Source organism: Odocoileus virginianus, chromosome 23 (genome assembly GCF_023699985.2).
Source record: "Odocoileus virginianus isolate 20LAN1187 ecotype Illinois chromosome 23, Ovbor_1.2, whole genome shotgun sequence".
Taxonomy (NCBI): Eukaryota; Metazoa; Chordata; class Mammalia; order Artiodactyla; family Cervidae; genus Odocoileus; species Odocoileus virginianus.
Window position 1 is genome coordinate 10,805,013 of NC_069696.1, and position 26,066 is coordinate 10,831,078.

At 58.8% G+C, this 26,066-nt stretch overlaps 1 protein-coding gene across 1 annotated transcript in view; it reads right to left on the reverse strand.

Annotated features, from left to right (window-relative positions):
* The window catches only part of SCUBE1 (signal peptide, CUB domain and EGF like domain containing 1), a 124,483-nt gene that overhangs the window by 67,021 nt on the left and 31,396 nt on the right, over positions 1 to 26,066 (reverse strand). Inside the window, 1 exon segment of the mRNA XM_070453465.1 lies at positions 9,065 to 9,199. Coding sequence (XP_070309566.1) covers positions 9,065 to 9,199 — 135 coding nt within the window.

Sequence of the window (26,066 nt, forward strand, 5' to 3'; positions counted from 1 at the left end):
AGTTCCGGACCCTGATGGCCGCCAGTGCCACCTCCCGGGAAAGGGCTTCATCTCCCTGCCCACCCATGGTGGGCAGTGATCTTTCTGCAATGTGAATCATACTCCCACTCTGGGGGCCGATGGGGCCCCTGTCACCTTCACAGCAAAGTTCAAACTCCTGCCAACCACGGCCTCCTGACCCTCTCACTGCCTGAAGCTCTGGGTCTGGCTTCAGGCTCCAGGACGCAAACCTTCTCCAATGGGCAAGAAAGGCTGCAGGCACGCTGACTCTTCTGGCCCCCGAAGCAAAGCTAGAAGCTTAGACGGCAGGGACCCCCCTGGCCAGAGGCAAGAGGCCAGGCTGGCCTGAGTGAACGGCCCAGAGGGGGAAGGACAGCTGGGCAAACACAGGCTGAAAATATGGGAAGGGTACGGGGCGGGGCGGGGTGGGGGGAGCGGGAGCAGCAGCAGACGCAGAATCTCAAAACAACCCCATGAGGAAAGTCTCAGGCGCAGGGTAGGGCTCACATCTGAGTCCCCCATCTCTCCGGCGAGACTGCAGGCTTACAGGAGTGACCTGAGGTCAGGACAACCCTGGCAAGCAGCCCGCCAGGCGCTGCCACAGAGGCACCTCCTCAGTTAGACAGCGCTGGGAGGTGCCGGTGCCGGAGGGGCCCTCCCCTGCTCCAGACGGCATCCCAGAACTCAGGCCCAGGAAGAGGCGTCACTGCACCTCTGTCTGGGGTTTCTAGCAGGACCCACGAGACCCTGGGTGCATTCTCTGCCTCTGTTATTTGCTATCTGCACATGGGAGTAACCCTGTAGGGTTCCAGGGGTTAAACGAGGTAATATTAGGGTGACCATACGTCTTCTTTCACTTGGGACGGTCTCAGTTTATACCTGCTGCCCGGTCACCATTAATGGCGCCTCCTTTCATTCTTGAAAGTGTCCTGGTTTGAACAGTAATTTATATGGTCCCTGGTTAAGACAGGTTATTATGAGCACTTTACCTGTCTTAACCAGGGACTATACATATCACTGAAATGCTGACTCTTGACGGCTGAGTTGGGTACACGTTATGAGGTGGTCCAAAGCATTCGCACGCACCCTACTAACGCCAGCTTCCTGGCGTCCCTGTGGCTCTCCAGTGATGTAAGAGGTGACCGCGGGGGGACCCTGGGCAAAGGGTATATGGGATCTCACCTTACTATCTCTGCATTTCCTTACAACTCTATAATTATTTCAAAATAAAACATTAAAAAAAACCCTATTGTTTCATCTCTACAGATAAAACGAACAGGTCCTAAAAATACTTCACGCAGGATCTAATGAACCAAAAGACGAACTCCAAGAGCCATCCTCGGCACAATCACCCAGAGCACGCCTGAAGGCTCCGACACAGGTGGAAGCGGCTCCCGGGAGCACACGGCTGTCACGGAGCCCAAGGACCTTCTGGAGGAGCCAGGGGGCCCTCAGGCTCCTGTGGTCTCCGCGAGTGCGTGCAGAGCCCTGGCTGCCGGATTCAGAGCAAGACCCCCCTACAGACGGGGATGTGGAACGGGGGACAACAGCTGGATGAGAAGAGCTACTTCCAGCCCAGGGGCCGGGCCCTTCAGCATGGGGCCAGACGTTCTGGTCCTCAGAGCAGGGGCTGTCTGGGTCACCGAGTTCATAACAAAAGTCGTGACTTGTAGGGAAGAGAGGCTGGGCCAACTTAGGCTGCTCCTCTGAGGAGAGCAGGGAAGTGGGCAGGCCATCTCCCAGGCATCTCCACCGCCAAAGGTTTTAAAGACGCCCTGGGTACCCGGGACGCTCACACCCGTGGAGCTGCAGGTGGCGTCAGCTGAGGGGGCATCTCTGCTTCTCCAGGCTCCTCCGCACCTGGGCCAGCTGCACAGAGGACTGCGAGCCCCGTGGGAACCTCCACAGGGTCTGCGCAGGCTCAGAGGCCAGCCCGCTTGAGCGCGGGGCCTGCCGTGCCACTGGCTGCGTCCGTGGGCAAGCTGCCCGCCCTCCTTGTGCCTCGGTTTGTCTATCTGAGGGCGCAGGAAGCCCCCAGGAAGCGTAGCTGTCATCATCACCGTTTCTACTGAATGCAGCAGAAGCCAAGCTTCCTTTCTCCTGGCTCCCACCCCTGGTTTTGGCTGGAGCCAGTGTCACCCTCGATGCCAAAAGACCCTGATGCTGGGAAAGACTGAAGGCGGGAGGAGAAAGGGCACGACAGAGGATGAGGTGGTTGGATGGCATCACTGACTCAATGGACATGAGTTTGAGTAAACTCTGGGAGTCGGTGATGGACAGGGAGGACTGGCGTGCTGCAGTCCAAGGGGCTGCAGAGAGTCGGACCTGAATGAGCGACTGAACTGAACCGAGGGTCACCCTCGATGCCAGATCTTGGGCTTTGTGAAAATGTGGCCCTGAGTGCCACCAGGAATGCCAGTGGTGGGCGGGCAGTGCAGTTTCCTATCCATATTTATACGTGTGTTTAAACAGGCTCAGGAGGACATCAAATGCATTCAGGTAAACTCGTGAAGTTCCTGCTGGGAGAATGCCAGCCTGGCGTCTGCTCTGCGTGGGCCTCGGCTTTGCAGGGACACGGTTGCCCAGCTGCCCTGTGGCCGGTTCCTGGGCATCAGACAAGGGGGAGGAAGCAGCACACTGGGGCTTCGGGGTGCGGTCAACAGTGCGACGGCCTCACAGAGCCTCTGGGCGCCTACCCCTCAGCCCAGGGACCACAGCGTCCGCCAGCAAGTGCCGATGAGGACACTGCCTGCACACCCCGAGGATGTGGAGTGCCTCGGCCCAGGGACCACAGAGTCCACCAGCAAGTGCTGATGAGGACCCTGCCTGCACACCCCGAGGATGTGGAGAGCCTCGGCCCAGGGACCGCAGCGTCCACCAGCAAGTGCCGACGAGGACGCTGCCTGCACAACCGAGGATGTGGAGTGCCTCGGCCCAGGGATCGCAGCGTCCACCAGCAAGTGCCGATGAGGACCCTGCCTGCACACTCCGAGGATGTGGAGCGCCTCGGCCCAGGGACCACAGCACCCACCAGCAAGTGCTGATGAGGACCCTGCCCGCACACCCTGAGGATGTGGAGCGCCTCGGCCCAGGGACCGCAGCATCCACCAGCAAGTGCTGACGAGGACGCTGCCTGCACAACCGAGGATGTGGAGCGCCTTGGCCCAGGGACTGCAGCGTCCACCAGCAAGTGCCGATGAGGACCCTGCCTGCACACCCCGAGGATGTGGAGAGCCTCGGCCCAGGGACCGCAGCGTCCACCAGCAAGTGCCGACGAGGACCCTGCCTGCACAACCAAGGATGTGGAGAGCCTCGGCCCAGGGACCACAGAGTCCACCAGCAAGTGCCAATGAGGACCCTGCCTGCACACCCCGAGGATGTGGAGAGCCTCGGCCCAGGGACCACAGCACCCACCAGCAAGTGCCGATGAGGACCCTGCCTGCACACCCTGAGGATGTGGAGTGCCTCGGCCCAGGGAGCCGCCGCGAACAGGGCATCGCTCTGCGACCTCCCTCGGTCCTTTGCCCCGGGCCCCCTGTCAGCGCAGGGCACGGGGATGCGCGGAACACGGTCCCTGCCCACGGGGCACCGCTAGGCTGCAGGGATGCAGGCCGTGGGGAGAACACTGCCCTCGGCAGCCAGCAGTGGTGGGGGTGGGAGACGGCCAGCCCCCTGAGCACAGAGGGCCAGCCCGGCACAGGCTGTGCAGTGAGCGGGCGCTCTCGCCGGGGCTGCGGGGGCACCAGGCGGTAGACAGGGTGGGTGGGGCACATTGGGCCCGGGGTGGGGGCGGAGAGGCAGCAGCAGACCGAGGCCCGAGGTCCTCTTCGTGTCTTGGTTCCAAGCGCCTGTGCCCAGCGCGGCCTGGCACACTGCCCAGGCCTCCACGGGGAGGACGGGGCACTCCTGGATGGCAGGGGCCGGTCGGACCTCTGCAACCCTCGGTGGGTCACATGGCGGCCGCGCCAGTGCAGAGAGCTCCCTGACGACGAGGCCTGGCTCCTGACCACCTCTCCACACCGGGCGGAGACTCGGGCTTCAGCCGGCAGCCAGCACGCATCAGCAGGGCGCTGGTCAGTGAGCGCCCAGGCCCTGACTCTGCTGCTGGCTCTGGACACCGGCCCAGAGAGGGGGAGGCCCTGCCCTCACTGGGCCTGTTTCCTCATCTGCGACAAGTAACAATAAGAAGAGCTCACATTTACTGGAATTTTCGTTTCAGTATGTTTTTAACTCTATGCAGTAGGTTTTATGACCATCCCCACTTCATAGACCTCGCACAGAAAGATTAAGTGACCTGCTCAAGGTCACACAGATGACAGGGTGGGGAAGCTGGGATTCCAGTTCGAGGCTGTGGGCCCCAGAGTCTGTGCTTCCTGATCATGATGACAGGTCTCCCAAGGGCCCTCCGGGCTGGGCTTTGGCATGGACAGCCCCTTAAGCCCACTGCCAGCCTGTCCTGCTTTCTATGACTGTGGGGACAATGTTTTAGGGGGCTTCCTCTCCCTCGGGCGCCTTCCATGACCAGCACAGATAGGACCACTGTGGGCGTTCTGCTGATGCTTCAGAGCGCGGCCGTGCCAGACAGCTTGCAGTGTGGGGGAGGGGGCACACGTAGCTCGTATCTCAAACCCACCTCCGTTAGCAACAGCAGCGGCCCAGGATCAGTGCCAGTGAGGGAGCGATCCTTCACCAGGCTGGTCAGGAGACCCTTCTTACTACAGTCTCCACTGTTCAGACAACACTACAGCCCCTAGAAGCACCAGGTCCCTCCCACCAGAGGGTTTTTTCCCAACACATTATTATAAGGTAACTCCTAGGACCTTTGGACTGCAAGGAGACCCAACCAGTCCATCCTAACAGAAATCAGTCCTGAATATTCATTGGAAGGACTGATGCTGAAGCTGAAACTCCAATACTTTGGCCACCTGATGTGAAGAAATGACTCATTGGAAAACACCCTGATGCTGGGAAAGATTGAAGGTGGGAGGGGAAGGGGATGACAGAGGATGAGATGGTTGGATGGCATCACCGACTCAATGGACATGAGTTTGAGGAAGTTCCAGGAGTTGGTGATGGACAGGGAGGCCTGGCGTGCTGCAGCAGTCCAAGAGGTCACAAAGAGTCGGACACGACTGAGTGACTGAACTGAACTGAGGACCCTCATTTAGCACTGAATCCCCTTTTTAGATGGAAAGCTTCACAGGGACCAAGCCTGCTTTTCCTCGCGCTGGGACCCGGGGACCAGCGACACCCGGCTCGTGAATGGAGGAAACAGTGAGCTGCCACCACGGCTCTTCAGGCCTTTTGGAACTCCTCCTCCCTAAATCAGTTCTGCTCAGAGTGAAAGAAAGAACTCTTTACCGGAAGGAAAGGGAAAAGTTCATCCAGGAGTCAACACCTTCTTGGAGCACAGATATGACATGAGTTTAAGAAAAAAGAGCAGGCACGGGAGAGGGAGCGTGCGAGCGTGCTAGCTGCTTGGTGGCTCACCTGCTCAGGGACCAGGGAGCCCCCCGGACCCCTCTCCCCAGTGCATCCTGCCTGTGGGGTGACAGAGGGACTGCGGCGTGCTGGGCCGGAGGCGGAGCGGGAGGTGAGCATGGGCTGCGCTGGTGCCTGAACCAGCTCCCGCAAGTGCTGAGCAGATGGACGGGCCACAGACCTCAGAGGCTCGGGGCTCCCTCCCACCAAGAGCACAGCCTGTGTCCCCAAATCAGGCATGAGCTCTAAAGGCTTGAAGAAGCTGCCTCTGTGAGTTGCCACCCCTAGGGCAGGCACTGCACTTGGCCCCTTCAAAGCATTTCCCCTAACCAAGCTCTCACCTGCCCGGGAGGGATTACTGGTCCCAGTGTACAGACGAGGAAACCCAGAGGGGCGGGAGTAACTGCAGAGGCCACGTGACCCGTGGAGATGGAGAATGACTGAGAACCTAGCCCCCCAAGCCCAGCCCGGCCAGATCCACATGCCTCGGGTCAGGGTTTGCGCTGGCGCCTGGGAGGCAGGGCCGCTCGGAAGGGCCGAGCCTAGTTTCTTGGCGGGGAGCCTGGACTGACCCTCGCTGACCCTGCTCATGTGTCTAGTCCCCTCTAATCAAGCCCAGCGCAGGAGAGGCTCCTTCAGGGCATCAGGAAGAGTCAGGTGACTTGAGGACTCTCAATTGGGGAACAGAGGCCATTAAGGTACAAAACAAGCTGGGTCTCAGCACCCTGGACGTGCTCTGACTCTCAGCTCTAACAGTCATCGTGATGTCAACACACAGTCAGGACGGGCGCCCGTCATGGCAACCTGCAGGCTCAGGAGGGAGCAGCTTGTCTGGTCAGCCCCTGCACGAAACCCAACTCGGGCTCATGTTTCCCCATGTCTGGCCCCTGCCAAGCTCCCCTCTTCCTGGGCGATCTGTGCCCACCATTCCACCCTTCACTCTGTTTCCTGAGAGGCTGCTTCACCCACCTCAGGGCCCGTACACACGCCCGCCCCAGGGCCTTTACACACACCTGCCTCAGCGCCCGTACACACACCTACCTCGGGGCCCTCACACACGCCCGCCCCGGGCCCTCACACACGCCCACCTCGGGGCCCTCACACACGCCCACCTCGGGGCCCTCACACACACCTACCTCGGGACCCTCACACACGCCCACCTTGGGGCCCTCAGGGCCCTCACACACGCCCACCTCGGGGCCCTCACACACGCCCACCTTGGGGCCCTCACACACGCCCGCCCCAGGGCCCTCACACATGCCTACCTCAGGGCCCTCACACACGCCCGCCCCGGGGCCCTCACACACGCCCGCCCCGGGCCCTCACACACGCCTACCTCGGGGCCCTCACACACGCCCGCCCTGGGCCCTCACACACACCTACCTCGGGGCCCTCACACACGCCTACCTCGGGGCCCTCACACACGCCCGCCTAGTCCACTCCGGCTCCTCCCACAGCTACTCTCCCTCCTCGCCCGGCGTCAGCTCACAGGCGGCTTCCTCCAGGAGGCCTGCCGGTTTCTCCACCGATTTCTCTCCTCACCAGCCTCATCTCGTCACAGCGAGTGACGGGCTGCAATCCTGACTGCCACGACCCTACAGCACGACCTCGGGCAGGTCGCTGACAGGGTTTAAGCTCCCCGCCGCGCTGGGCTACCACGTGGTAGCAGAGTGAGCTCGTGACCCCACGGCAACCATTGCTGCTGCCTGCCACAACACGGAGTCCCCCACCCTGGCTGGCGCCAGGGCTTGCCGGGTGGCATCCCTAGGGCAGCCAGCGCTCACCGGCCGCGCCAGGACCCGGTTCCGAACAGGGCCAGGCTGCTGCCCGGCATCAGGCTGTCTCCCCGTCCTGCTCGCCCTCCTCTGAGCCGGGGCACAGCCTCACCTGAAGGCCTGCTGGTGGGAAAGCTGCTCTTCAAGAAGCAGAGTACACCCAGCCCGGCTGAGGAGGGGCCAGCCGCCCTGTAAACCCCGCTCCCCGATGAAAGCAGGACTCACCCCCCCCACCACTCATGCTCACTCTTCCTCGTAAATCGGCTTTTCAGGAAACCCGATTTGGGGTCAGGGTCCTCACTTTGGGCAGCTCAACCCCACAGCCCCACAGCTGGGAGGCCTTCCACGTGGACGCCCGGACCATGCGCCTGAGGCAGGCGCCCGGGACGGCGGCACCCACTTGGCCCTTCTGTCCTCTGGGGACACGGCGCAGGATTATCAGCCATCTTGCTTTTGAGGAAACTGCCTAAAACACTGAGAATTCCAAGGAGCCCAGTAACGTAGTTCTGCTTAATTACCCTGGGCTTTGTACTTCTTAAAAATGTTTTTTTCTTTTCTACCTTAGGAACTGTTTTCAAATAAAAAAAAATCACAGCCAGGGCCCCCGAGTCTCACCTCACCGCCTCTGCTAGCTTTAGTGCACACCGGCGCTTTACTCCCAGGATCTGGAGCCAGCCTCCAAAGACTGGGCCGGGTCAACACTGCTGCCCCATTTTGCAGATGAGGAAGCTGAGGTTCAGAGCAGCAGAACCGCCTGAAGAAGGGCGAGGGGACGGCAGCGCTGGCTTCACCCGTGGTCGGCCCAACCCGGAGACCAGCGCCTGCCCTTTTGACTCCCTGCCTTTCAGCGTGGACCACTCTCGGCCTCCTGCTGGTGCCGCAGACCGGAGGCGAGGCCCTGGCAGGACTTCCCTCCAGCACCTCCTCTGGGTCTCGGGTCAGTGGTGGGGTAGGGCCTGAGGCTGGGGCCATGGGGCTGCCTGGTCCTCCTTTGGCGTCTACTCCCTTGACTGCTCAGAGCAGCCAGGTTGCAGCACACAGCCCGCCGCGAGATGGCTGGATCTCGCCAATACTTTAAGGAAGACGCGCCTCCACGGCTTCCAAGATGCTGTTCCCTCTGCCCGGAAGCCCCCTCCTCTGAGCGTCTGGGTCCTGGCTTCTGACCAGTTGTCCCATTTCACAGCCCTGCTTCTTTGGGCCCCAAATGGCCACCACCGCCCTGACGCCACCGCCCTGCACCTTCTGGGCTGGGATGGGGCTGTCTCCAGGCTCCCCAGGCACTCCAGTTGGCTGGAGTCTTCCCTGCCCCTCTGTACCACCCCCCAGGCCGGCCCCCCCATCCCACCTGGTCTACAGAGGGCAGCTGGCTCCTGGCCACAAGGACACCCTGCTGGCTGGTGACCCAGTGAACATGCGTGAGATCAAGAAACCAGCAGCTTGGCCTGGTCAGACCTCGAGCCCCCACTGGGGGAAGGGAACCAGAGAGAATGGGCCCCCCTCATCCTGCCCACCACCAGCCCCCAGCCCAGAACGGAAAGTGGCTTCTCTGGCGGCATCTGCCCGTCTGTGGCCCCATGCCCCCTCCACACAAAAGCACCAGGGACAGCAGCAGCCCTGCCGCAGGAGCAGAGGGAGGAGCCGCGAGGAAACCCTGCAGACCCAAAACCAGAGGCACGAAACAGCCCTCCCGGCCACCACCAGAGCGCCCTGCACTGACCCCGAGGCCCCCAGGATTAGGTGCGGCGAGGCGGTCCCCAGGGGCCACCTGATCTCGAGGGGCATGGCTGGTCAGCTCTGGCAGGACTCACCGTTGGAGCGGTGGATGCAGGTGTGCTGGTTGTCACTGAGGAAAAAGCCGCTGTGGCACTGACACTCGTAGCTGCCCATGGCGTTGACGCAGATCTGCTGGCAGCCACCGTTGTTGTCCTGACACTCGTCCACATCTGCGGCAAGAGAAGGGGAAAGAGAGGTCACACCTGGGGCCGGAAGTGAGGCGCAGTGAGCGGGAAGGCTGTGGAGGGCATCAGCTCCCCCGGCTGCAGAGCGATACTTCAGAAGTACCCCATGGTGGTACCCCACGGCGATCCTCTTCAACACTTCTGCGTGGAGTTACCCCACAGAGGTAGACAGTTACAGCGGCCCTGGCTTTCCTGGGCGCCCAGCACTACTCCAAGCACCTTACCTGCTTTCACTCCTTTAATTCTCACAGAAACCCTGCCCAGCAGATCTAGGTACTGGCCTATTTTACAGATGAGGAAACTGAGGGAGAGAGGCCGAGTGACTTGTCCAAGGTCCCACAGAGGCAGGATTCAAACCTGGCCGCCCGCCTCCAGACCTGGCTCTCAGTAACGGCACCTGGCCCTGCCTCTCTCTGAAGACCTGCAACCCGCACCGTCTCCCCCTGACGTGAAGGGTCTGTCCCCTTTCTTCAGTCACACCTCAGATTTACAACCAGCAGCACAGACCTTGCTGCGAGGGAGAGGCTGGAGGCCAGGGCAGCCTGCTTTCTGCCTTGCAAATTGATTTCAAAAGCCCAGAGAAGGGGAGGTTTTTAAAAGGCCCTGACCTCTGGCTGCCAAGACTGCTGCGGAAGGCTGCCAAGAGGTCTTTCCCACTCTCTGGGAGAGACAGACCTCACGGCCGACACTCATTTTTGACCAGAGGCTGCTGGCACAAAGGGTGCTATTGGCTGAAAAGAGTCTTTATGGAGCTCTGGTCTTGAACAGAACAGCATGTTTCAATTACCGAAGTCATAACCCCCTACACTGTCAGTTTGTTTAATGAAAGAAGGGCTTCTTAAACCTTAATGTGCCATGTCTGTATTGTCATTTTAATAGGCAAATATATGAAACCACAAAGGCAACGTGAGCTACTGGCTGCTTCGAGCCAAGCCCACAACCCCTAATACACAGGTCTGTGCGTGCGTGCGCGCGCGCGCACACACACACACACACACACACACACACTCACTTTGGCACTGAACTTTTTAAACAGTTCTTTTTAACACAGCCATCTTTCAGAACTGGAACCAAAAGGATATGAAAAGGTAAAGCATCAGGCAGACTGACCTGCCCTGAACCGGGGAGGACTCAGCGCTGGCACTCTGTCAGCTGGGTCCTACTCAGGCTCGGGGACAACAGACCACTTCACCACCCACGAGACCACGCGGCAGCCTTTGAGGCCGACGCCGAGGCAGGTCATTACTCTCCCGTGAGCTCAAATGTCGGCCGTGTGGTCGCCAGGAGGGAGGCAGGGCTCTGAACTCTAAAAGCCACCAACAGTTACAGCTGAAACGGTAGAGGCGGCTCTTGCTGAGAGGAGGCTGAGAGGCGGTCCCGGGGGAAGCTGGGAGGGGTGGAGAGGGATTTTTCTGAAGCCCTGTCTCCACTCAACAAGTCTTACTGATGGCTCCCTAAAGGCCCAGTGTCAGGGTCACCTTGGCCGGGGGCACCTCCCCTCCAACCCCAGCAGTCCACCCCTGCCCGCGCTAGACCGTGAACAACTCGGAGCCCAGTTCCTCCTACTAATAACAACGCAATGCTAACCTTCCTTGAGTGGTCATCGAGTGCTTTATGCACTTGATCTTTGCAGCAACCGTGAGCGATAGGTTGTGTTACTGACTCCATTTTACAGATGAGGACACTGAGGCACAGAGAGCTGAAGTAGCTTGGACAAAGTCACACAGCTGCCTGGAGCAAAGGCGAGACTCAGACCTGCTGTCCAGCTCCTGAGCATGTGCCTTGGGGCCCCCTGAGAAGCTGTTCGGATCCAGGTGAGGAAGAACCCCGGCTGCTCTTGAAGTGAACTCAAGCTGGGTGTCACCTTGAATGTGTCCATGAACCCCCAGCTACCAACGCAAAGCTGAGCCGGCCTGTAGGAGAAACTAAGCAGAGTCCCCGCCCGCCGAGTCTACCCAGTTAACACCTCCCAGAGGCTCTGACGCCCGCAGTCTGGCGAACACATAACAGTAGCGTTTGAATCCTGGGAGCTGCTCTTGGGACTCAGGCCACACCTGCTTCAAGTCACATTCTTCAAGGTTCTTGAAGAGTCTCTGCTCTGTATCTCAGCTTCCCCAGCCCTAGAAAAGGTTCAACTGGTAAAACAAATGACAGACACAGAAATTCATAGTGTGGAGACACTGCGCTCACCCCATCATCAGTGAACTCCCTAGGGCTGCCCACTGGGCCTGGCCCACCTCCTCGCTGCACTGGAAGCTGGGAACCCAAGGTGCTGATGTCACACAGCTACATCGCCGCAGTGGGCTGGCAGGGTGGCTGGGCCTTGGGACGGGGCTGTTTACACTAGCAGCGAACAATGACTCTCCAACACTGATGAATAATTTGAAACAAATGTAGAGTCATGTAAACATTTCTTTTCCCCACTCCCAAATGATAAAGCCCCAATATTAAGCAGGAGGGAAGAGGGAACTGGCCCCTTGGCACTCTTTCTCCACTGTGGCCCTAGCATAGGCCTCCCCCCATCTTGGGCAATTAATTACAGCCTCAGAATCCCTTTGGGGAGTCTGAGGCCATTACCAGCTTCTCTAGCGACTGGATTAAGGGTCTTAGGCCCACCTCCTACCCCTCACACCCCTGTGTCTGCAGACCTACAGATGCGACCCACAGTGAGGTCTGCATAGTGACCGACGGGGGCAGCTGGTCCTTGAGATGCCTGCCCACTGGCCTAGGACAGACTGGGGTCCCCTGGAGACCCTGATCAGGCCCACCAGAGCACTACGGGAAATATCAGCTCCTGGGCCCTCCTGATGGGGGCAAGCCCACTACACACTGCTCATTGGCTACCAAGGACATGGCATATTCTAAGAGGTGCCCCATGGCAAGGAGAGCACCCACACCTGGGAGTCGGACAGCCAGAGTTCTGTCCCCGGCCTGTGGCCCGTGTGAAGTGCCGAGATCACGTCCACAGGAGGAACTCAGACTGTGTCCTCCAGGAAGCTCTTCTGGAGTGCCTGAGACATGCGCAGTTCTCTTCCTTCTCTCCAGACTGCTCCAGGCATGGACAGGCCCCTATGTGGGAGCCCCCGCCCCCTACACGAGCATGGAAGGCACTGGGAGCCTTTCTATCATAAATGATAGCCCTCATGGCTGGCCAGGTCCCAGCTGGGAGGCCCAGGCACTATCTTAACATATCAGTACAATATATCCATACAGGGAGCATTATTCTTAGCACACCGACTCTCAAATGAGAAACGGAGAGGGGAAGAGACCTGCCCAGTGCTATAAAACAGGTGGAAAGAGGACAGGAAGCCCTGTGGGTCTGGATCCAAAGCGCTTTCTTACTCTCCCATGACTCAGCCTCTCCAAGTGAGGACACTTTGAGCCCAGTCATGGTGGCAACAGTCAGGTCCCTGGGTATTTAGGCTACAGTCCTCCCCCGACCCAACATGCTCATGCCTCCAAAACCCAGGACAGAAGCCCCCTCCTCCCCGAAGTCTTCCTAGTCCTGGGCAGAATCTGCCGGCCCCTGGCTTCCAGCCAAGCTGATTTGTTTCCAACTTTCTCCCTTGGGCTTGGCCATCCTGCCTCTGCTCTGGGCTGATGACAGACCTGAGTCTCTTGCACGTCCTTGCTCCCGGCAGAGAGTCGGGCCAGGCGGGTGCTCAGCAGTGAACAGATACACTGAGGGGCAACGTGTCCTTGCACACCTCGGTGATGGGGAGCTCTGCCATAGAAGGTCAGTCCCCCGGAGGAGGGTGCCGTCCAGATTCCTTCTGGGCAGGCTGAGGGGCTCATCCAGGGCTCACCGCAGGCTGCCCACCTCTTCAGCCGCCCCACCAACGCCCCCTGTTCTCTGAATTCCCCGTCAATCACACGCGCCTTCACGCGCACACGTGCACCTCTTCCTGGGACGCCCTCGCCCTCTTTGTCCAGCAGAAGTCCCTGCCTTTGAAATCCACTGGAAACACTTCTGCAAACGCTGAGCTCCTGCTGTGTGTCCCACTCCCCGTGAGCTGCCAGGGGCCCCGCAGTGAATGCCCCTGGTCGAGCCCCTGCTCACCGGGCCGCCGGTGTGTGAGCATGGAGGCAGAGGAGGAGGTGATGGGAGCTGAGAGTGGGGCTCTGCGACTGAGGCTGGAGGACGAGGAGAGGAGCTGTGGAAGGTGCAGGGCCGGCACAGGCGGGGAGGGCCTGGGGCCACTTGGGCGAGAGAGGGTTCTGGGCGCTCCCGTGGGCTGCACATCCCTCTGCGAGATTCCACCAGGGCTCTCACCAACCCGGCCCTGCCTGGGTCCTCCTGGCCTGTTTCCACCAGTCCTGCTGGCAGAGGGGGCAGTCCCCGGGGAAGACTGAGAGGCCAGAGTGTCACCAACCACCCACCGAGGCCTCGGGTGGAGGCCCGGCCTATGTGCGTGCAGCGAAGGCCCGGAGCAAGCCTGCTTCCCGCCCACGACCCGTGATCCCCGAGCGGGCTCCCAGGGGGACGGGGCGTGCTCCGCCTCTGAACCCTGCTGGCAGCCCGTGGTCCTTCATCATTATTTATGACCACGGCTGAATGTTCCCAGAAGGCAGGGAACTCCTCGGCACAGGGCCTTGGCTCCAAAGCAGAGGAGGCCCCGTGGGCTCCGGGGCTGACGCTAGGAGGCTCCTCTCGGGAAACCCTTTTAATTGGCAACAGGAGATCTGAATGGCAGAGTGGAGAAAGGACCCTGAAGGCTCCAGCGCTGTGAAGGTCTGGCACAGAGCTCATCGTGGGCTGCCTGGACCAGCCAGGTCACCTTCTGGAAGGCACCAGCCTGCAGCAACAACCACCCCCCCCCCAACCCCGCCCCACCACGAGAATGTGCTCCCTCCCGTAACACACACACATCTTCAGCTGAGTCTCCAGGACTGCTGGAGTCCCCCATCTTCTGGGTCAGGGTTGGGGTGGCAGGCCAGGGTGCTGGGAAGGGACAGTTCCTGCCCTGGGGGCCTCGGCTGGTGTGGCTGGGAGAAGACACCCTCTGAAACAGATCATCCCAGTGTGGTCTGGGGTAAAAGACGTACATGGCCTGCATGCCTTGGGGGCTGCTCCCCAGCTGGAGGCCCTGAGCCTGGTGTGCAGTGACGATGGAAGGTGGGAGGGAGGGAGGGGGACTAGGGCATCAAGGAGGCCAAGCAGGGGTCAGGCTCCAGCTCTGCCCACCCTGACCCAGCCAGCCTGGCCTGAGAAGCCCCTGCCTCCGTGCACCCTACACCGAGCAGTCCCTGAAGCTACTGGCTTTCCTCATTGCCCTGCCTGTCTGTCCTGCCTCCCCTCCCAGGGCACAGCCTCACCTTGGGCCTCCGCCTCTCCCTACAGAAGATTCCACCAGGGTTCCACAAACCCAGCCCCAGATGGCCTGGCCTCTCTAGGCTCCTCCTCCTCAATCCCAGTGGCCTCAGTGAGGATTCTGGTGAGACCAGAACACAGCACCCTAAGCACCAAAGTGAAGTGAAGTTGCTCACTCGTGTCCGACTCTTTGTGACCCCACGGACTGAAACCTACCCGAGGAACCTGGTATGGGATTTTCCAGGCAAGAGTACTGGAGTGGGTTGCCATTTCCTTCTCCAGGGGATCTTCCCAGCCCAGGGATTGAACCCGGGTCTCCCGCTGAGCAGGCAGACGCTTTACCGTCTGAACCACCAGGGAAGCCAAGCACCAAGGATGGGGTCCAAACAAGGTCTCCGGGGTCAGGTGCCCCCCTGCCCCTCCACGGGGCCCTGCTGAGCACAGCTTGGGCGACCGACCCCAGCTGTGACTTCTCCCCATTTCTGTTCAGTGTGCCCACCGCTCACGTGGAAAGGGCCGCCCGCACAGCCACCAGTGGCTGAACGGTCGGGGCTGGGACCGGCCCACGTGCACTGATGGGCGGGCTGTTTTCCAGCAGGAAGGCGTTCCAGAGCTGACACCAGCGGGCCGCAGGTCGACGTGCTTCTGAGAGGCCTCTGAGGCGGGGCTGTGGTCTGCCCACGAGGTCTGCTTTCTGGCCCACGGTGCCGGTGTTTGTTTTTATTAATAGCTGACTGTTTGTCCCACTTTGGACCAGGAGTCCGGGTCTGCAGTTATTTATAACGAAAAATTGCTTCTGGATCCGCTTTGGTTGCTTTGTGTTTCCCATGAACGCTTCACAATTTGAAACAGAGACTCTGTGTTCTGCCTGAACCCCACCCATGTTCCCCTGGCTGCCAAGAGCCTACTGTGTGTCCGGCCCTATGCCCGGCTCCGGCATCCCAGCTCCCAACAAGGGTCCGGGAACAGAGGCAGCAGCATTGGCCCGTCTCAGAAACCAAACTCAGCCTCCAACCCTGAGAACTCCCTCTTGGTCCCGGAGGACGGAGGCCCCAGCCCTCCTCCGGCTCCTTTCAGAAGGGAGGCTTAGGCAGAAAGGCCTCTTGGCTATTGAGCGGCTCTTGCAAAATTGCATTTGATGAGTTAAGTGTAAATAAATGAGAAACAGATGGATTAGATTTCGGGTAAAATACACATGAGTCTTAGAGCAGCTTTGGGGCCTGGGTTCTGCCAGATCCAAAATACTCCCCGAGCTGTCAGAAGTGCTGGCAGCGCAGGCAGGAGGTGTGACTGGAGTCTCCCGGGACCCATCTACCTCCAGGTCTGGGCATCAGCTGGGGCCCTCTCTGGGGCTCCTGGCTTCCCAGCAGGTTGGTTGTGTGCAGAAGACACAGGGTCTCCCGTTGTAGCCCTGCTCTGACATTGAGCTCCTCGGGCTAGGCCGGAGGCCAAGCTCAGCACTGGGCGATGAGGCACATGACTGGTGGGGTCAGCTTTCCAGGCCAGCACGCTCACACCCAGACCTGAGGAGCCAGCCAGGGTGGGACAGAGGCTGCTGGCCTGCAGGGTCTGGTCACTGCCTCCCTCAGCTGGGCCCCCTCTTCAACCCCAACTGCTGTCTGCGGTCTCCCAGTGATGGCTGAGCAGCACTGAACATCTAAGGACCAGGAGTTTGCTGCCTAACTCCAACTGCTGACCGCGTCACCTCACAATCATGTGTCTGATAAACACGTGTCTCCCCGAGGCCACTGCCTGTGGGTCCTGGTTCCTGCCCTGCAGTCATACCATCTGGGGTACCAGATTCAGTAAGTTCTTGCACTGTGACCTCGGCACAGTGCTTAACCATTTGGAGCTTTGGTTTCCTTCTCTATAAGACAGAGATAACAGTACTTGAGGCTGTTTGGGGGAATTAAGAAAATAATGGTGGTAAAACACCTAGCACAGGGCTTCCCGGTGGCCCAGTGGTTAAGAATCTGCCTGCCAGAGCAGGGGACTCGGTCGGGACTTTGATCCCTGGTCCGGGAAGACTCCACACACCTTGAGGCAAGGAAGCCTGTGTGCCACAACAAAGATGAGCCCCCCCTCGCCACAACTAGAGAGCGCCCAGGAGCAGCAGTGAAGATGCAGGCCAGCCAAAAATTAAATACAAACATACATGGGCACTCGGCACACTGCCAGCACACACAGGACACCAATCCATCTTCACTACTGCTGAACAAAGCCGGCGCAAGTGCTGCAGGGGGCCACAAGGGTGGACACCCTTTGGGGGATGGCAAAGTCCCTCCTGAGCTGGGAAACCGACCACAAGCCTCATCCAAAGGGAGTGCTCAGTCTTGCCTCGGCCTCCTGTTCTCCGAGCAGAGCGGCCTCAGCTTCCGGAATCGCTCCCTCCTGACGCAGGTTCCGGCCGGCTAACCACCTGGGTCACCCTTCTCGGGGGACCACGGCTACCAGCTGCTTACCAGTGCAGAGATGCCTATTCAAATCCTCTGCCCGCCTCTGAACTGAGGTTTTACACTTTTACTTATTCACTTTGGACTCTGCTGGGTCGTCACTGCTGTGTCGGCACCTCCTCTAGTTGTGGCAAGGGGGGGTTCTCTCTAGTTGCAGTCCGTGGTCTTCTCACTGAGGGGGCTGCCCTTGTGCAGAGCATGGGCTCCGGGGCACGTGGGCTTCAGCGGTTGCTGGTCACGGGCTCTAGAGCTCAGGCTCAGTAGCTGTGGGACACAGGTCTAGCTGCTCTGTGACACGTGGGATCGTCCCAAACCAGGGATCAACCCATGTCTCCTGCATTGGCAGTGATTTCTCTACCACCAAGACACCAGGGAAGCCCCCCAGCCCACTTTTAAATTGGACTGTCTTTTTACTGTTAGTTGTGAGAGCTCTTACATATCCTAGATAGTAGACCCTCGTCAGATACATGGTTGGCAAACATTTTCTCCAACTCCGTAGACAGTCCCTTCTTTAGAGTAGGCCCCAGGAGGTGAGTGCACCCATGGGGGCCATGTCCAGAAACCTGGGTTCCTCTTGGGCTCCATTCCTAGGAGCGCTCACCCTGTCGCATGGCTTTTCCAGCCAGCTGCTGGCTAACACTGCCCAAACCTCCAGGGCTGTCTGCTCCACCAGCCTCCAGACTCAGAAATCGGCACTTGCCATCAGTTAGACCTGAATATCCAACAGGCGGGACAAACCTAACGTGGCCCACAATGACCCATCTCCACCTCCACGATGAAAACACAAGAGAACAAAGCAAAGCCCGGTCCCCGCCTCAGCCTTCTGAAGCTCAGCCATGGCAGCACCACCCACAGCTGCTTCAGCCCAAACACCCGGGAGTCGCCCGGCCCCTCCAGTCACCGGTGCCTGCTCTGCGCGTGCGTCTCGGTCTCCTGGGGGAATGTGGAGTCTCTGAGAACAGGGACATCTGGAGTGTGGCTGTGTCTCGGGTTTTTAAACAGTGTGTTTGTGGACCGAGGACAGACTGAGAACTGGCTGGGGCAGGCAGCCCTGGCCTGGAGGCCCTGGCTGCAGGCCTGCCCCGTCAGGGATGGGCCGAGTGGCCCTGGAGGGGCTGCCCTGGGAGGCAGCGCTGGATCAGGGACAGGACTGAGTGCTGGCCGGTGGGTTCACAGCGGGGCAGAGTGAGAGCTGGCTGGAGAAGAGCTAGGTTCGCTTATCTGCCGGGTACAGCCTTGCCCAGCAGTTAACCCCACTGTGTGGGTGAGCACAGCCCCGCCTGTGGGCAGCGGTGGGGAGATGAGGATGGAGAGAAGTAGATACCCCCAAACACTGCCAGCCTGTGGGCTCTGGTGTGCAACGAACGAACAGAGACACTTGGGACGCTTGGTAAGCTGGTGAAGCCCAAAGTGTCTTCCTGCTTTGCGAATGCTTTCACTCGCATGAGGACCAAAGTCTTCAGCTGAAGAAAACCCGTTCTGAGTAGTGCTTGGGGAAGCGGGTGGAGGGGGTAGGGACTTGAAGACAGTGGGCTGCCCCCTTGAATGACACTTCACTGCCCTTGGTCTATGCCAACTGTGGCCAGACCAGCTCTTCCTTTAATCTCTCCAGCAAGGGCAAGAGAGAAAGCTGCAGGAGACGGAAGGGAACTCCCGTTCATGAGCCTCCTCTCTGCGCCAGCACTCCCATGACAGTGTCCCATCTGGCCTCGGCCCGGGGCAGGAGCAGCCGTGTTATAACAGGAGCTCCAGGCAGTGAGCGCGGTCTGCCCTCGGTCACTGACGTGTGGGTGACAGGTCCAGGATGGGAACTGGATGCCTTCACCCCCCGCCCTCAGGCCTCTGACAGGGCGGCCGTGAATGTGATTCTGGACGGACATCTGTGGGAGGCACTGGAGCTTTTAACTGTTTTGATGGCGATGAGAACGGAGGACTGGAAAGAGGGAAGGGAGAAAAACCAGCTAACGGAACAAACCCTGGAACCAAAGCAAGAAGCTCTAAGAAGAGAAGGGGAAATGCTCTGACAGGATTCTTAATGATATCCTCAGAAATAAAGCAGGCCCAGCTGGCTGTGATTACCCCTGCGGGCTTGGATGGGGGACGGGGGAGCCCCACGGCCTTGGGAAAGGCTCCACAGAGTCAAGGCGTGCCCAGGAGCTCCCCGGGCCTCCCTGGTGCACACGGGCCTTCTGGTCAGTTCATCACACCTGACTCTGGCCAGGTCAAATGCCTTGCTCCCAGCATAAATTTTCCACCATTGCTACTGCCTGGAATTCCAAATCTTCAAGCATCAAATCTTCCCAATTAAACTCAATATTTTCTTCCAACTTCCTAAACTGCTGAGTATAAGATCTGGGCCTTATCAGGCTGCTGTGGGTGCTTCCCGGTGGCCTGTTGCCTTCTTTCTTCCGGATAGCGCCCTCCGCCAGTGGGCCCTGGGAGTTCTCTGTGAGTGGGGGCTCCCACGTGGGCTCCCGCCCCAGCCTGCGATAGCTCCTTCACCGGGCTGGCAGTGAGCTGGCCACTTCCTTCCCATGCTCAGCAGTCCCTCATTGCCAGGCCCTGGGTGGGTCATGTGGACACAGTGGGACTGAGCAATGAGTCTGTGCCAGGAGAGTTGATACACTTAAGAAAGTAGCAGGCAGAGGGGCTAGAAGCAGGCAGAGGTAGAGGGCCGACATGGGCACTAGGGAGCTTTGTGGAAAAGGCAGCTCTGAGCCTGGCTGAAGCATCACAAGGACCATGTGTCTCCCCAAGGCTACCCCTCTCCCTTTCCAGGCCAGGCTGTGGCATGACCTTTCCATAGCATAACGGCCCTCAAGAACTTAACATGGGTCCCTATCACTTGTCCAATAAAACTTTCATTATTCAAAAATGTGAATGTATAAGGAATTTTGAAAAACAGTGGAGGGGAGAAAGATCAACAAATTTATACTCTAGCTATGACTCCTATCACGAGCATCTACCTTATTTTTTCATGTGCTGAGTTTCAGCTAGTGATAACGAATCCCTCTCTCACGCTCTCGCCCTTGAGAGCATGGCCCTCTGGCCCTGCTTCACTGAGAGCTGAGTCAGCGCCTTGGACCGGCTGGGGCTCAGTCCTGGCTGCCCTTCTCACCCGCTGCTGTGCAGGCTGCAAGGCCCCCTGCCCTTGCCTCAGAGTGCTGTCTCTCTTCCACTCCGTTAGTGAACTCCCCTGGGAGGGACACACCTGGGCAGCCGTGAAGGACTTTTCTGCAGATGAATTCCCAGAGGCAGGGTTCCGGCCCAAACCTTCTCATCATGCCTGCTGGACCCCTGTTACTCTGTACGCAGTTTCCTGGCTTCCCATCCGAGAGCACGTCTGCAAGAGCAGTCATTTCATCTGAAGTCATCTTTGTAACGCCCCCTCTCCCCTAGAGAGCTGTGATGGCACATGTGTTCGTGTTCCTTCATTCATTCAACAGGCAAGGAACAGGCAGTGAGCATGTCGTCAAGGCCTGACCCCAGAGAGCTGCCCAACCAGGGTGGGAGAAGGAGTGAGACCAGGTAAGACCGAGGATCGGGATCGGGAGGCCAAACTGTGGGGCAGGGGAGCCTCTGTCTAAACGGCACAAGGACGGGCTCAGGGAGAGCGGTGTTTGGGGATGGGATGCCTGTCGTGTGTGTCTGTGTGTGTGAGTGTGTGTGCGCGCGTGCACACCCATGTGCATATGTTTGGTGAGGCTGGAGCAGTAGGTAGGGCCCTGGCGGCTGTCTTAGGAGGGGGCGAGGAGCCAGGCTGGCGTCTGAGGTGCCCGAGGAGTGGATGGAGGAAGATCCCCCTGCCAAGGCCCGCGTCTGCAGATCTAGATCTCCATGTCTCAGGCTCGGGGAGCAATGGTACGTCTGTCTCTGCTGACAGGCTGCCATTTTACACACCTCTATTTAAAAGCAGAGACATTACTTTGCCAACAAAGGTCCATCTAGTCAAGGCTATGGTTTTTCCAGTGGTCATGTATGGATGTGAGAGTTGGACGGTGAAGAAAGCTGAGCACCGAAGAATTGATGCTTTTGAACTGTGGTGTTGGAGAAGACTCTTGAGAGTCCCTTGGACTGCAAGGAGATCCAACCAGTCCATCCTAAGGGAGATCAGTCCTGGGTGTTCATTGGGTGGACTGATGTTGAAGCTGAAACTCCAATACTTTGGCCACCTCATGTGAAGAGTTGACTCATTGGAAAAGACCCTGATGCTGGGAGGGATTGGGGGCAGGAGGAGAAGGGACGACAGAGGATGAGATGGCAGGATGGCATCACCAATTTGATGGGCATGGGTTTGAGTAAACTCCGGGAGCTGGTGATGGACAGGGAGGCCTGGCGTGCTGTGATTCATGGGGTCGCAAAGAGTCGGACACGACTGAACGACTGAGCTGAACTGAACTGAACTGATCTACTCCTCCTCCTGAGCCACCGCGCTCCTTTCTGACTGAGCCAGGCCGCCATTTTACACGTCTCTGCCTACTTCTCTCCCTGAGTCTGCGCTCCTTTCTGGCTGAGCCTCTTCAGCTCCAGGCTTTGCACCTGCCCTTTCCTCCCCCCCTCGCCCCATCCCCGCCACCACCTGGCAGGGGGAGATGGTCCCCCCCCCGCCAGTGCTTCGGGCCAGTGTTAATGACAGCAAGGACACCGAGCTTCGAGGATCCCTGCACAGAGCCTGGAGCTCCCCAAGGGTGGGAGTCGCATCTAACTCATCTCCGGATCTCCTGACTGGCAGGTATGGGTACTCAAGGGGCAGCTGCTGACCAGAGGTTACAAACCATTTCTCCCAACCAGATGGCCGCCCTAGCAGCAGCTCTCAGTCAGGCCCCCCACATCCTGGACTCAGATTCCAGGCCCCACATCTTGGCTACGTGATTACGCATCAACAGTGACAAAAGTTCTGATAGAATCTGGGGCTGGACGCGGCATACAAACATCAATGCACAATCCTAACCATATACGGTCAGTTCTACACACAGATGACCTCAGACAAGAACGTTAGGACATGAAAACTGTTGACCTGTTGGGGTGGCAAGCTAACGGGGGAATTATCTTCTGTCTTGTCTATTGATTTCTTTGAGTGTTTCTGTATAATAATTACACGTGTGGAAGATGGGTAAGTAAACAGACCTTTTCAACTCTGCTTGAGGAGCGCTGTGCCTCTGGTTGGTCCAAGGGCCGGGTGGGGACCGAGTCACCCTGCCAGGAAGGCCAGGGAAGAGGTGCACAAGGATGAACCGGGGCGCTCAGAACAGCCAAGAGGGGGGGTCCTCCAGGCGGGAGGTAGCACAGAGGGTGGGGACTGGCTTCACATCTGCAAGACTGGAGTGGCAGGCAGAGCCCGGAGCTCGAGGAGACAACGGCCAGGCTGAAGACCCCGGACTCCTCCAATGGGAAGAGGGGCCCCAGGAAGATCCCGCTCCACGGGCCTCCGCCAAGGCTCCTCCCAACGATTCCACTGGCAAGTGACTCCCGGCGGCCAGCACATGAGCCAGGGCGGGGCAAGGGGCCGTGGGATCCTCTCCCACCACTAAGGTATCACCTGAGGAGTTGCTAAAGACCCCAGACCAAGCAAGACCTGGGTGGCTGCCAGGGCCACCTGCTTCCCACAGAGGACGACTGCCAGCTGGGCACCAGCCCTCTCTGCCGGCTCGTCTATTTCCAGCTGCATGTGGCTGGGGTGAGGTGGGTGCCAGGGAGGGATGCGGGGGCAGGCGAGGCACGCGGCTGGCGAAAGGCCACGATAAACGGTCTGCTGGTGCTGGGAAAGGATGGCTGCTGCAGCACGCGTCTAGACGCGGCCTGGCCCGGCCCGCGTCCAGGGTGGCCCCCATCACCACCCAGGCACAGACTGCTCCAGCGTAAGCAAGCTTATTGGCAGAGGACGCGCTGGGTCGCAGACTTTGGGACTCCCTGACTTGCTGATAACTCCCATTTTTAGGCACATGGTGCAGCTCTGGTCTGGGGTATGTGTCTTGGTGGTAAAGTATTTTTAAAGAGCTTTCACAAGACACTTAGTTTCTGTTTACTTCTCTGAATTCTGACCAAGACCTTGGCACATGGACTGCAAACAAGAAAGACGAAGGGACGTGTCTGCTCGCCTGTCCCTTCCTCAGCAACTGGCTGTTTTTCTTTGCTGTTTATGGGCTCGGCCTTCTCCACCCTGGGACAGAGCAGGACTTCTTCCCCAGGTCACCACACTGAGCCCTATTCAAAGCTGGCACGGGGCAACCGACAACAGATTTCAACCACGTCCTACCGACAGGAATGGCCGCCCTGTATTGTGCCGTGGCTTCTGACCTGAAGGTGCCACCCAAGGGAGAGCAGGAAGGAGAGGCCGCGGGGCCTCCTGACGCCACAATGCCCACCTCGCTCCATGCCTACAGCCCCCCAGGAACACCGTCACCCCTCTTTTTGGGATAAGAGTGAGCCTGAAGAGCTGGCTGCAAACCCCTGCTGGGAAGGGAGCTAGGGGCCAAGGGTGACGCGTCTGTTCCCAGGCCCTTGCTCTCCCCTCCTCTAGAGCAGAGACCAGAAGGAGCTGGGCCTGGAGATAGGACGGGACAGGGGGGCTCCATGCTCAGCCGGCCACATGGGCCCCACTCACGTGGGCTGCTAGGAGACACCCCCTGCCCTCCCACAGTTCTCAGAAGTTTTGAGAGCCCCGAGCCCTGCCCCAGGGCCAGGCTTGTGTATGCACCACTGTCAGACGATGCTCTCCTGGGCAGTCAGCATCAAACCTTCCGCCACCGACCCATCCCTCCATCGCACAGATGAGTCTGCGCCTGGGAACACAGAGCTAAGGCACTTTGGAGCCTGGCCCTCCAGGACATCCCGAGGCAGGAGAGACCTGCCCCTGGGGCCCAGGGACAAGCCTAGGAGCTCAGCACTGAGGCAGAGGGCAGCCTGGGAGGCTACAGGCACCCAGGGGAATGGTGTGCAACTCAGGGGAAGCTTTCCAGAGGGGCTGATGCCCGAGCTGACGTGTGACAAGGAGGGGTCACGACGAATTAATGAAGAGCACGGGAAAGGGTGATCTGGGCAGAAGGAACAGTAGGTGTAGAGTACTCCAGAACAGGAAAGGTGGGATGCGTTTAGGAAAACAGAAGTTATTCGATATGCTGGAGATCACAGCTCTGAGAAACAAGGAGAGAGAGGTAGATGGGGACTGCACCTGGCAGGGATAAGGAGCTTGGCCACCATCCCTGGGGACACTCCATGCCACCAAGACATCCAATCATGAGCTGTCAGAGGAAGAAGAACTCTTGATACAACAGCCAGGCCGAGGGGTTCCAAACAGAGCCCCGTGGGGGACGGGCTCCCTGGAGAGCAGGGCTCTCAGCCCTGCCAGTCTTGCCTCCCATTTCAGCCACAGCTGTGTGACCACGGTGGGATTCTGTTGGAAATAAAGGGTTCTACTGCTGGACACAAAACCCCATGGAATCTGAAAACCATTGGTTGAATCCCACCCCTTACCTCACATGTGATGGCAAAACTGAGGTACAGAGATGGAGGGAGTTTCCTGAGGTCCCCCTGCAAGTCCATGGCCCAAAGAGCCTGATTCCTGGCCCACTGCCATGCCCTGCAGCACTCGCCTGGCCCCCTTCTGAAAGAAGCGCCCATGGCTCTGCCCAACCCTCCCCCCAACCTCCAGTCCTGAGCTGGCTGCAGGCTTGAGGCTGGAGAAGGCCACTCCACCCCCAAAACACACCTGGGTCTCCATCACTCCACCTCCCTGCCCGCTGCAGGAGTTTCCTGGCTCTGTAATGATTTGGGGAAAGAAGGAAGCCCATTTATAAAGATGTACACTGAGTCCAGTGTGTTTCTTTTTTTCAGGGCAAAGGATTTCCATCAGATTAACAGTTGTAAAAAGCTGGGAAGAGAAGTGAGTCTGAATCCAGCTTGTCCTCTGACAGTGAATCCCTCCAACCGTGTTTAGACCACGTGAATGTGGGCCAGGAACAGGGACCAGCGGGGAGGGAGGGCAGAAATAGAGAGGACAGGAAGAAACCTCTACAGTTTACCCTGAAAAATATTGGTGTTTATGGAATAAGTATTTGTCTGAAACTGTTTAGTTTCACATTAAAATGGTCAGCATTTTTTTTTTCCCAGCAAGAAATGCATTTGTGCTGTTGAAGTATAAAGACAAATAAACAGAGGCGAGTCAAGCCTTCGTTAGGGGTTCAGGGAGCAACACATTGTCTCCAGCTGTCCTCCAGGATGAGAGGGGGCGCCTTCAAAAGGGCCGAGGCGCGGCCCTTTCATCCTGCCGGGGACCAGCCCGGCACAGGGAAGAGCCGTGACCGCCGCACCGACGCGGAGCATCTGGGCGCCCACGGTGCGTTCCTCCCACACATGCACCTGGGCTCCCGGGCCCCGGCGGGCTCTGCAGAGTTCCTCTCCTCCTCTGTTCATTCTGTCTGGTGGCCTCTGGGGTAACCCAGTGCACATCTGATCCCGCCAGACAGGCATCATGTTCATTGTGGAGACCACAAAACTGAGACTGAGCAAGAGGTGACATGCGCCCAAGGTCACAAAGTGAGTGTTGTGGTAGAGCTGGGATGGACAGCCCTGACGCCACGTGGCCCATGTCAATGGATGAGCCCGAGAACCGGTGCAAGAGGAAGGGGCGGATTCTGACGGGGAGGTTGGTGGGCCGTGGCTCATGGGGCAGGGGCACCGTGTGGAACACGCGGGCCAGTCCCCACCGAAGGGCTTCACACCCGGCTCAGGGCCGAGGCTTGTCCCCCGCATCTCCACCAGCTCAGAAAAGACATCCACTCTCTTCAAAAAGTATCCTGACCGCACACTAGGAGTAAGCGCTAATTAGGTAATTCCCATTTGTCGAGCCCTTGTTGAGTGCCAGGCATGTGCTCTGCATCTCATTTGGGCTCTGCATCATCACTGTCAAATAAGCGCTGCTATTAGCCCCACCAAACAGACGAGGATACAAGGCCCAGAGAAGTGAAGTTACCTGCTCAGGGTCACAAAGTTGAGTGACGGATCCAGCATTCAAAACTATGCAGGCTGATTCCCAATGCTCCTCCAGGACTGGGAATATGCCATTCACCTCCAAACTGCAAGCTCCCAA